A 13112-nucleotide genomic window follows, 5' to 3' on the forward strand; every position below is an offset into this window, starting at 1 on the left:
GGCTCCTATTGTAGGTGGGAGGGCAAGTTCAGGAGCAGAGTGAAGACGTGAAAATGGAGGAGCATGTGAGAGTTGTTGGTCCGATGAATGGTAAATTAAATTAAATTATTGATAAAGACAGAATGATATGCCTTCTTTGTAAGAAGGGCTTTGCTTGCTAGACGCACACACCCACACAAGCGCACACTCGAATTATGGACGCTCACATTATAGTCACTGACTTCTGGTGGGAAAATTATATAAAAACACTTTTTTTCCCCTTGTAGACAAAGATACCAAGACTTCGAGTGTGTCTAATGTTTGAAATTTATTGGAGTACCTCTCCGCGGTCCCCCAGCATGGAATCAGGCGGTTTGGGCAAATGCTGTCCGCTAATGACCTTAAGAACGAGCTGCTTCTTGGGGCACGCTGGAAGTGGGTCATCACTAAATGGGTTGAAGGTGCCTGCAGGGGATGTGAAACATTACAGCTTTGATGTGAATGCCATCACTCACTAGTACTCAAATACTGTGGATGCTCAGTTTTGTCTCTTTGTTTTAAATACAGAAAGTGCAAACACAAACAAAAAATCCACCACGATGATGTAGAAAAGCTACAAGGCAGCAAATGCTACATCATGAACCAGTCATCGAAGGTTAACTACCCCTCTGCTTTGTTGTCAAGTGAAGATTAAATGCAACATTAACTGCTATTTCCCACTGTAAACTTCCCATTTAATCCCCTTAATGACCTTTGAATAGTGTTGCAGCAATTCCATTCCACTGACACAAGCAGTGTTGTAGAAAGTAAATGCTGATTAGCAATGTGTGAGTGCAAATTTGGGATGGGCATAATAATCAATAACAAGTTTATTGATCAAAAGGAACTCTGTTGTTTGTGTTGAATTGACTGATTGGTTCATCGCAATTTGAAGAGGCTGAGGAAAAACGTTAGCTATTATATATTAAGACACCCACAGTATGTGGGAAAGCACACATTTCTCAGAATTCTTGGTTACTTATAAGAGTATGAAATTATATATAATTATTAAGTAAAATAAATATTGCAAATAATGAAAGCATCTAATAAACATTCAATATAATAATAATAATAATAATACATTTTATGTATAATATATATTCTTGGAACCATTGGCATTTACAATTTGATGAAAAATTACTAAAACTAACAATCCTTTCTCAAAATATTTTTATTTGTATTTTAATGTAATAAAAGTATCTAAAAGTAATAAAGGGAAAATATTTGTAAATACATAGTATAAATAGTGAATAAAAAGCTATATATGGTATAGAAATATCCAAGTGCACTGTACAGGCTGCAAACGTTTCCATACCTTTACACATAGGCGGGGGCTTGAGGACGTATCCGCTGCCTCCGTTCATCATGAACTTGGCCCTGTTGAGCTGCATCATTCGGCCTTCCGTCTGGTAGTTGAGTGCCACTGAAAGACAAACATGGAAATAACGTATGTAACAAGTAATCACTTTGAGTATATTTGATCTCATGAAATGTCTTCCATGAAATATTTGCCATTCATTGGGTGTGTCAAAGCAAGGCAGGGGCTCACTTGCTTTTGTACTCCAAAGTGTAATAATTGTGACGAAGGATTATATGCATCTGTTACTCTTCTCTCCACCACTTGTTTCTAATTAAGTCATTCCTTGTTGCATGACTGCACAAGCTGTGTCTTGAATGAGATTCACTCTGGAAGAACCCCATAAAAAATAGTTTTGGGATGAACTCGATTAGAGATAGCTCAAAAATGTATTTTCTGTAACGGCCGGGTTATGGCGTGTATTGATTTCATTGTCAGCAGACGCGCAGAAAGGCGGAAGACGATCTTACCCAGCTGACAGCCGACGTTCCAGTAGAACTGGGGATTGAAATTGGACGAGTCGATGCGGTACGCCGAGGGATAAATCCGCGACAGCTGCCTCTGATTGAAAGCCAGGAAGTGCTCGGCTCGGTGATTGACCAGCGACTGGGCTCTGGTCTCGCTGAATGACAGGACGTCGCCCGGCGTACCTGAAGACAAACGCGGATGAGGCGTGTTTCAAAAAATGGGATTTCAAATTGAATCAGCACTATATTTGAGCTAGCAGGTGCTTTTTTGCACCTTCATTGAGACACTCCTGCGAGGCAACAGAGTTGGTGAACACCACCAAGTTTGAAAGATCCCGACTCAGCTTCATTGTCTTCCTCTTCCTTCCTCCCCTACAGCAAAACGACAGAACAGAGTCAAAGCATGGACGGGTATTGGTTGATTAACTGGGAAAATGAATGATTACTTAGATTGTATTAGTTTAAAACAGTTCATTTAAGATAGTAGTCATTAGCGATGAAATGGTTTATGGTGCAAGGAAACAGGGTGAAAGGCAGTTACAGACAGTGAAATGATTTCATTGTATTTCTAGTTTTTTTTTAATTTGTTATCTAACTGTACTGTTCCATACATTTTAGTATTATTTCACATAACATAATTGGATATGTCGTCAAATACTGAATGTTTCTTTTGCTTCTAACCCTAGTGTATTTTTTCATTTAATATTTTTGCCTTGTATATTCGTATTTCTTTATTGGGTTTGTATTTTTTCTTTTTTCATTTGCTGTTCATATTTTAAAATGTTCCTTGAATACTTTTTTTTACTCTTCCTAATACTTTTCTATACTTTTGTATTGTTAATCAAATATTTTTGCATTTTATTCTAGAGATATATTGTGCAATAATATAATATAATATATTATCTTTTCTGTCTAGTATTTTTGTATTTTGTCAAATTTGTGAGTGTTTTTCTAATGTTTTTGATTTTGAAATATTTTTGGTGTATTTTTAATCTAATATTTTTGTATGATTTCCGAATATTTTTATAATACTTTCATCAAATTTGTCTTATTTTATTTTTAAAATATTTTAGTTTAATGTATTTGTTTTATTTAACCTGAGAAATATTTTTTATTCATTTAAAAAACATGCAACCAAGTACTAGTGCACATTTTTAAAACACATTTTTTAAAACATTTTTCCCCACCAAAAGATATTTTAAATTGAATGACATATGTGATAGGCCACTATTATTTTTTTCATTAGTATTACTTTTTATTTAATCTGTACAATTAAAAAATATATATATTGTATGATTTTGTATTTTCTTTCCGATTTTTCTGCATTTCAATTTTCTGAATCATTCCATGTAGATTATTACTTACTTTGTATTGCATTTATTATTATTTTCTTTTATTTTTGCCTTATTGTATTTGGGTTTGTTTATTTTCTTGGATAGACATGGACCTGACTTTCACCAATCGTATCAACTCAATCAATCCTTTCAGCAGCTGAACAACATCTCCAGACTGAAGGGTTGCATGCGCAAGCAGACCAGGAGAAACATATCCAAGCTTTTATCTCCAACAGACTTGATTAATGAAATGGTCTGCTGACCGGACTCCCTCAAAAGAGAATGAAACAGCTGCAGCTCATTGAGAACGCTGCAGCTCAGGTTCTGACCAGAACAAAGAGATCAGAACATATTACTCCAATCCTAAAGGCTTTACACTGGCTCCCAGTCAGCTGTAATCTATATATCATCAAATAGTTTGGGTCCTGAATACATTAAAGAAATGCCAATTGAATATACTAAACCCCCAGTAGGGCTCTGAGATCTGCAGACCCGGGTCAACTAGCAGAGCCAAGAGTTCAAAGCAAACATAGTAAAGCTGTATTTAGCTTTTATGCTGCACACAAGCGGAATAAGCTGCCAACACAAGTCAAGTCAGCCACACGTGTAAATGCTTTCAAATTCAGGTTAAAAATGTTGATTTTTTTCCCCCTAACCTTTGATTAAGGTCTTCTAAACATTTGAAAATCATTTTCACAGTAAGGTCTTTTAGTAATTTCAGAAACCTACTTAGCTGTTGTGCTAAATGCTTTTAGGTGTTGTGTCCTTGTTTGTGTAAACCACCTGGAGTTGCCCTGTGCATGAAGTGTGCTGTATAAATAAAAGTGCCTTGCCTTTCTGCTGTACATACAAAGTCAATCAACACACAGAAATGCGCACACAAACGTATCGAAGGTGACAGTGCACAAACAGCGAGAAAACTGAATGTCCATCCAGCTTGCAAACTCCAGCAAAGAGCATCAAAGACAAGCAGAAGCTTAGTATAAAGACTGGTGAAGGTAAAGATGGAAGGTGTGCTGCTGCGTGACTAATACACAAGAACACACACGTGCACATACACCATCACTGGGACTTATGATGAGCAACATGAATATGTAACCAGGTGCGCATGCGCACAGAGGCTGCAAGAAGAACACACAGCTGGACTCCAAAAACGGGACATTTGCATAGAGACACGAGTAAAACTGAACATACTTTATTTGATATGATATATTATGTAAAATATATTCTTAGCTGCACAATATAATAAGATACAATACAGAACAAAATCTTCTTTTACAAATGAATCACGCTCTCAAAGGGCAAGGAACAATATCTATCTATACACACACACACACACGCGCACACACACGCATACATATATGATATATACACGCACATATACACCCAAACACATGCATATATACACACATACACGATGCCAAATGTGAGCTTGATAAACCCACTCTACTTTCAATATGGTATAATGAAGTAATGAAGTAATCATTTAGATCACTGGTGTCAAAGTCGAGGCCCGGTTGCTAGATCCGGCCCGCAACCTCGTTTTATGTGGCCTGCGAAGGTAAATTATGTGCGTCAACTTCACATTTCTTGTATATTGTTTTCATTTTTAACAACACTGAGATAAGAGATACTGCAATGTAGGGCTGCTCGATTAAGCGATTTTGAACCGAAACCAAATTTTCTGGATAAAACGATGTTAAAAACGTTCAAATCGGCACATTTGATTTTTTTATTTTTGGTGTATCTAAGCCACCGTAGTTTTCTCTGCATTTCCGCTTCCTCCCACGAGCGCTCAGTCCGATAACAACAACAACATCCATGGCTACCGGCGATTCTGCTATTTGGTTCTGCTCTGGCAAGTGAGCGTTTGGTTAATAAATCGAGCAAAAATAGATCTGTTGTGTAGTGTGTCCCCCGCATGTACAATACAGCCCATTAGCAAGTAACTCAACGTATGAAAGGCGTCACTTTTTTTCTCCTCTACAACGGACCTCTGGTCATGACTATGCATCTGTACTTAAGCTTGACAGTGCATTGTATTATTGAGTGATAGTTTTAAACTAATCTTTGATTTATGTTTAAGTAAGACCAGGGAGAAAGGTGAAAGGCTAGTCACTAGCTGGTTGGCAAAATGACTTGCTGACAGACTGTTTGGTTTACAGACTTGACTGTCTACCTTCTCTCATGTTGATGATTTCGTTTCAGATGGTATATGCACTTTCTTCTTTCATTATTGGTTTAATTAAGAACAGATCTGAAATCTATTGTGTAAGTAAAATGCTGTTAATCCCAATGGATTGTTCTGTGTGTATTAAGTTAAATTGACTGGCATTTTGAGTTCAAAGAAAGAAAAATTAAGATTAAATAAAAGACATTCAAAATACTTCATTTGTCATTATTTTTTATTTTACAAAGAAATCGTAATCGTAATCGTAAAATCTGGTTTGAGAGAAAATAATCAGGATTTTCTTAGGCAAAATCGAACAGCCCTACTGCAATGTGTTATTTGTTACCAGTCCTCCCCTTCAAAATAAATTGAAAAATAATTGAACAAACAATTACTTCCGGCTACTAATTTCGAAACTAGCTCTCCATCAATTTTTTTTGCATATGTGATAATATAAGGCAGTCTTACATTTATATGGGAACGCAGTCATAACGGCCCTCCGAGGGACACCATAACTACAATGTGGCCCCTGACAAAAATTAGTTTGACACCCCTGATTTAGATGATTGCACAGCTCATACAAATGAGGAATGCATATTTTACAATGCAGTGGACTTCATTAACACTACTGACACCTGGCCATGGTCACTGTGTAAACCTTTGCACACTCTTCATTCTCCACGCACACATATGTAGTATGCTCTGTCTTCATTTTCACCCAGGCCAACAATTTCATCTTTATTATCCATATCACACGATCAACAAAAGATCTTTTGAACCACTGCTCTCTGTTTGACTTTTGTTACTGTTGGAAAATTCTTCAAATTTCAAGGTGAAAGTCAAGGTTTTTAGTTTTTTTTGGCGGTCAAATGTTAAAACAAGTCAATTTTGGCAAAACAGTATGTAAGGGTTAACAGCAGCAGTCAGCATTGATCCAACGCGATCAAGTATGTGAGTGTTTTTGCAAGTTCACCTGTTAAACTGTCCTCCGGCGTCCCCTGTGGACATCTCCTGCTCGTCGTCCTCCTTCTCCCCACTTTGGCATGTCAGCCGCGATTTGGAGTGCCTCTGGACAGGACAGACATAAAAAACACACGATAGAGCATAAGTGGCTGATGTATTTCCCATGTGCATGCTTCACACGTGTCACGTACAGTGTAGCATGTAAGTGGTTGACGAAATGAATGCCGGGGGAGTTTGTTTGTGAGCTGAAGAGTCCAGTTGAGAAAAAGACACACAGTAATTACGACAGGGTGGAAGCACCTTGCCAGCACATTACGCGCGCCAATAAAAAAAATATATAAAAAAATTAAAAATATATAAAGAACATCCATCTTTCCATAAAGTGCAACCTGTAAGCTATAATTACAATAATTTGAAAATAGTAATAATTAAGTAAAAGTGGAGCCTGGTTGCTCCAGTAATTAATACATGGTTAAATATAATAACATCAACAATAAAACAAGATTGTAAAGCAAATGTTCCTTTGAGAGAGCATCTTAAATCCGTACATGTTTCCCGTAGATATGAATAATTTATTCATAGTATGCACGCACACGCACACAATCGCTGCGGTATATGTGTGTATACAGTGCAGAAATGACATTTTCCCTCATGCTGTCCACATACCCAGAGCACAAACCACCCTTTCTTTTGCTTATTTTTGACAAAATGAGAATTATGTAATCCAGGCCACTTTGTCTTGCTTCTAAAATTGGTTACAATGATCTAACAGCTTAAGTTATCTTACTAATATTAACCACCGGCGTTCAACTATCTAGTCCATGGGCTGAACCAATCAGGGACATCGCTCAGGCCATTAATAGGCCCATTGCGACAACACCGCGTTATTATCTCTGCTTGTACTCAGCAAGCTGTTCAGCTTGCACCAAGTACGTGTCCAGAGTTTTAATATTCATTTTCTCAATAACTGACTTGATTGTGAGGTATTAATTCCCCAGTTATCGTTTCCGAATATCCCAGGAGGCAGTACATCTTCCCACATGGTTTGGTGTTTTTGCCTTTTTTACTGGGCTAGCTAAAGTCCTTAAAATCCTTCTTAAGGATTGTCGAACAAGTGAAACATCTCAACACTTTTAGAGAAATCAGTGATAACATTATGCGACATTTAATTTTAGTTTAATCTTTTCAACCATTTTTCTATTCATATTGTTGATGAAAAGCATCTCATGTCACTCTTCACTTCATATATTTTGTATTACAAAATACAAAATTAAAAATTATGATTATGAGTACGGAATTTGCTTTCATTATTTCTAGACAATTCAAGTACATTTGTGCTGATTCACGACATAAAATGTAGCATAAAAACGTTAAGGCTTAACTAATTCTTACAAATTTGGGCTCATTTTATCCGTGTCACAAATCTCTAGCCAGCGATATCCTCTCTTATGATATAGAGGTGGTTTACATTTTTTTGTAACATATATCGGGTAACTTATTATGATCTCAGGCTTTGGATAGGTGTGATACTGGTTTAGCCACGGATTGAATGTCTGATGTTGCTCACCGTGGTCCAAGGCTGGCTCAGGGAGTGTGTGTAGGGCATATAGGGCTAGTGAATAAAGAGATAACAATAAGTCGTTTCATCTGCAGCTGACCTCCACCCTGCTGAATCCTTCGAGCAGTCTCACAAATCAATCAAAACAGCAGAACTGGGCACTTGACCCTTTTTTGCCGTTCCGACCGCAACCCTCCGCCCTTATTCCTAAAAATTATCACGCCACGCCTGATTACGGCCAGCAGACCCCCCCCCCCCCCCCCGCCTCGCTAAAAAAAAAAAAAAAAAAAGAAAAAACATGCATGACGCCGCCACGGGAAAGATGCTAACGGCAGAGGCATTTTAAAGATCATTAGCTGGCTAATTTACTTTTCGAACGCGCTGTGGACATGCTTCAAATGCACCAGTAGTACTTACCAAACTGCACGTGCTTAGTTCCATTGCGAGCCCCGGGGGTTGGTTTTGTCGTATTATATAATCATTTGGGTCCAACAGACAGCATGAAGTCACAGTCAACATGTTACTTATTCATTTTCCACACTTCCCCTCCTTCACACTTGCCGGCCTTCAAAATAAAAGCATTCCAGCAAACCACTACACAGCAGGTTTGCTACGGCGTATTTCTGGTAGTAGGGAAGACGAGACAGAAGAAGTGCATGAACTCCACCTTGATGTGCTGGCGGCATCCTTGAGTGCTGTGCGCAGCTTGACTATACACGTGGACACAAGTTGTTTTGAAACAGTTCCGTTCCAAGTTGGGGGGGGCGTCGCTTCAAAAAGACAACAATGGATATTGTGCCTGCTACAACCAAAAAGGGACCGAGATGAGTAGACTATGCATTTAATTTTATTGCGAAAACGATCTGGAAGGTGGCGGCTAAGGGGGAACGTGGGTGAGTAACTTCTTTACACACACATTGTGACATAACACCCATGCCGCTGCCAAACTAGTTTACTTGGCAGCAGCAACGAGCTGCGTGGTGCAGCTCCTCTCCTCTGTGGGAAACAGTATGTCATCGCAACATGTGACATAATGGACCGATCAGTGCAGCAACAATTCCTGATGGGTGCGTGTCAGACGTGTTGCAGACCTGTCGCCATAAGCACAATGCGTCGGCAGTTGTCGCTCTCAACGTTGCGGGAGTAGAAAGGAGCCTAAAAAGAAGCCTTTCACCGAGAAGGCTGAGATGAAATTTGGCCACCTCGCGAGCACGTCACACCCATGAGGGCCGATTATTGGGCCAGACTAAAATCCACTTTTAGCCATGCTTAGTCCAGCCCTTTTTAAAAATTTGTCAGCCCCCACCTGCCGCCCCAAAAATGCAGCTTTGCAAAACAGTAAGTCCTTCTATGAAGCCTACCTTCTGTTTGAGTGTGGTGATGAAAGATCGGCTTTGTGATTTCTTCAGAACCCCCCTGGAGCTCTGCAACACACAGCAAGAGGAGAGTCAAAGACGAATCACGCTAGTTTACTTATACTACCGAAGAACATTGACTGAGTCACCACATGTCTAAATTGTCTATAAGGCTGACCTTAATATGAAGTGACTTTGTGCTGCTATTTACCTTTAATACATAGTGGAGAGGTTTTTGTTTTTTATCAGTACAAAATATGGAAAACCCTCAATAAGGGCTTTAATGCAATGTGGTTTGTTGAGAACGAATTTTGACTTTGTTACAGGTGAATGTGTACTTGAGTGAATACATTGCCTTGCCCATGAAGGTCACAGTCAGGTGGCACCAAAAACTCATCAGCTGGGCGGGTATGTCCAACAAGTTTAGAGGCAATATAAAAATAAGGAGGAAACTTTGTATTTTCTATTTGACATGTCAAAAGTTGCAAACCTAAAAAATATCAAGTGCTCTAGTGTTGATTTGCTAATTCAGTGAGTGCCGATTCCCATGAAACTCATTTTTGGGGGGGGTCTTCACAGTATCATATGATGGCATTATTGACACAATAATTACATATTTGGGAAGTTCTCACTGAGGTCTTTGTATAACTGATGTATAACTTGATGTGGTTTGTTGCTAATTGACTTTTGAATTTGTTACTGGTAAACTTTCATCTGGGAGACCACAAGGTGAAAGTCAATTGCAACCATCAATCAAGCAACTATGTAACTATTATATACCCACCAAGTTTGGAGATGATCCAATCAATTGTTGAAAAAACGTTTTCTGGGGTCTGACATATTTGACCTTTCTATTACGTTAAGCTTTTCCCTTGCTATTGAATTTTGGGCATGTGAAGAGTTGTTTATTAAATGATCCTATTTGAAGGAAAGCAAGTGATTTTGTGTTGCTTTGTAAACATGAGAATGAAATTGTGAAGCTTCCAAGCAAAAAACAGTTGAAAAAAAGCCCTCTCTTTATGTTCAAACAGCATTCAGGAAAGCTTCTTCTAAAAATAGCGCAAGAAGCTAAGTGGGGAAATGAAATATTAAGCAATGCCACTTCAGACTTTTAGTTTTTCATCACTTTGAGCCATTTTGACATGTTACATGACACACCGCCCATGCAATGTGTCCATATGTCTATGTGGGATCCTTATCTCCTCATTCTCCTAGATGTTATTCACCGCCTCCCCCGCTCTCCCATCATCCTCCTGTTGTCTTTCTGAGTGTCGCTGGCTTCCGCGCTGTACCTGGCGGAGGTTCTTTTGAAGGCCCTGATGCGTGGCCCTCAGCAGAGCTCTGATGCTAAAGCTGTCAGTGTCTTCCTTGTCGCCAATGCGAGACTCCTTCAGGAGAGAGTCCAACTTCTTCCTGATGTGAGACTCCACTTGGTGATGGTGACCGTTCCCCTGCAAGGAAGAATAGAGTTTATTCGTGGACCGTGGGACTAGATTGCTGATTCATTCCAAAGTGATTGAACGATAATACCAGCGGGGGCGCTGTTGATTCACTCTCAATTGCAGCAGTTTTGTTGTCAAAGTCCGCCGGCAAATAGTGGAAATTTTATCATTATTTCAATTTTGGCTTTTCCCAAACTTAAAAACATTACAATCGAGGAAAAACGAAGACTGTCCAGAATGGTGTGGTGCGTTTGCAAGTTCCCGACACTCTGAATGCACCGTGTTGCTTAGGCAGAAAGTGTGTGACATATGATTCTGCCGTCCCTGAGCATCCTTTAAGTTGTTTAATGACAGCCCAGTTAAGGTGTACTGTAATACTTAACACACCAAAAAAATTACACTCATTTTATATTTAAACACAACAAATGTTTCATTTTGTAAACTTTGTGAGTGCTAATGTTAAAGTCAATGTAAAATCCCAATGACATGCTAACAGGTAATTAGCATCTGCCTCCGGGAGTGATATTCCTTCAAATAAAGAATATTCACACATGAACACAACAAACACTGTAGGAACACACACACACACACACACACACATACAAGTGACATAACAATACTCAGAGGCGCATATTCTTCCCAATCAGCAAAAAAAAAAATTGTTATATTCATAGAGTTCAAGCACAACGTTCTTCTTCTACTCTTCGTATCTCATTGTGTGTACTGCATGCATGCATGGCACCACACTGCCCTTAAGAGGCCAACGCGGGTACAACAGGAAAGGCTGGTATTTATTTGTATTTATATATTTTTGCAGAGGTGGGCATTTGACAGCTTTGTAGTCCATCTGTGACTTCTCGTCTGTATTTCAGTCCCGCCTGGTTGGTCCGAGTCGGCCAAATGGCGTCGAGAACAGACGAAAACTTAGTGACGGATAGATGATGCCCACTGTTTTTTTGTATTGCTATTATTTTAGCAAATTCTTATTTTACTTTGCCACTATTTGAATTTCTGGTTGTTCAAGTTTTATCAAAGGTCGGATTTCATGGAATTCCAACACACATTTCCATGTGATATAGCACGAAATAAAATGCCCGAGGTCACAGGTTAGCCAAGTAAATCCCTAGACTTTTACAAATAAAAACAGAACAAAAAAAATCTGATAAAAAATATATGATGAAGAGATAAGTGAGATGCTTACTCAATGTTTGAATGTGTACAAAGATAGAAGGCAGCAAAGGTGTGAAATTTTACAAGGTCATTTTGTAAACAAAACAAAAAGACAAAACGAGACAAAAAGAATAGTGTTCAATGTGCAGGGATGAATGGGTCACGGGGCGTGCGGTCAGGGGCGGCAAGTGAGGCTGAGCCTCACTAGCACCGTCGTCTGCTGGACTTACTCTGCATGTGAAGAGTAAAGAGAGAAAGGGGGGGGGACTTAAAATAATTATAATAAAGTATGTTCCATTTCAGTTCTATGGTCCTTGCTTTCCATTAATTTCCATTTTCAATCCAATAATTATCAATTATTTCTTCATCAAAATAGCTGTATGTGCGTATTTCCTATGGGGATGAAGCGAAGAGGTACAGTAACTGTTTGGCTGCATTAACTTCATAACTCATCAAATTCTTTACCGATTTTGACATGGAATGGTTTGTTAGTACCATGAGACGTGCTGTTACGATACCAGATACCGAAGTAATTTTATAATCAGGGCTTATGTCGGGTCACTGTTGTTTCAAAGCACCACTGTAAAATAATAGAAAGAGTTTTTCAGTGAAGTGGAATGTTCATAATCATTTGTTTATAGCTGTCTGCAGCTACTGCGGACTCAACCATCAACTCCCCTAAAAACCTTCCCCCTATAGGCACCCTCACTATTTATCGGCATCATCCGAATTCATTACTGCACTTGCCCAACAGTGCACACTGAAGCAATTTAAAATACAGTTTTGTTACACGGGAAGGAAGGAAGGAAGGAAGGAAGCAAGCAAGCAAGGAAGGAAGGAAGGAAGGAAGGAAGGAAGGAAGGAAGGAAGGAAGCAATTATCACGCATTGCAAGCCGTTGGCATTAAATTTTAGTCCACAGTCAGAGATGTTTATCTGGTTGCAGTTTTAATGATCTCCCTATATTAAAAATAAAAGAAAGAAAAAGCTCTATGTCAGTAGAAACCTGCTACCGGCCCTTTAAAAAGGACTACACTCATCCAAAGTGGCATCTGCAGCCCACGCGCCTCCAGCTAGATATGGGAGAATGCTGCCGTATTTAGTCACACAGGGGAACCATGTGACAAATGATTGCAGTGCTGTCTTGCTTTATGTCATATTAATAAGGAGAATACGCCAGGGCATCAAGAGATAACGAGAGACTGGAGAGAAAGGTTTTATCAAAAATAAATAGAAGCGGTGATGAGCAATTTGACACAATACTTGAATTGCCTTCATG

General features: G+C 39.0%; 1 protein-coding gene across 5 annotated transcripts in view; it reads right to left on the bottom strand.

Moving 5' to 3' along the window:
• Window positions 1–13112, bottom strand: part of plch1 (phospholipase C, eta 1) — a 92572-nt gene that overhangs the window by 13097 nt on the left and 66363 nt on the right. For all 5 annotated transcript variants that reach the window (XM_086035680.1, XM_086035678.1, XM_086035679.1 and 2 more), the window contains 7 exons: window positions 10515–10673; window positions 9229–9291; window positions 6320–6414; window positions 2117–2214; window positions 1846–2025; window positions 1334–1441; window positions 320–444 (listed from right to left, as the gene is read on the bottom strand). In XM_086035680.1, the coding sequence (XP_085891806.1) occupies window positions 320–444; window positions 1334–1441; window positions 1846–2025; window positions 2117–2214; window positions 6320–6414; window positions 9229–9291; window positions 10515–10673 (828 nt within the window). The remainder of the gene's footprint in view (window positions 1–319; window positions 445–1333; window positions 1442–1845; window positions 2026–2116; window positions 2215–6319; window positions 6415–9228; window positions 9292–10514; window positions 10674–13112) is intronic.

Source organism: Filicampus tigris, chromosome 7 (genome assembly GCF_054856515.1).
Source record: "Filicampus tigris isolate MCC_2025a chromosome 7, RoL_Ftig_1.0, whole genome shotgun sequence".
Taxonomy (NCBI): domain Eukaryota; kingdom Metazoa; phylum Chordata; class Actinopteri; order Syngnathiformes; family Syngnathidae; genus Filicampus; species Filicampus tigris.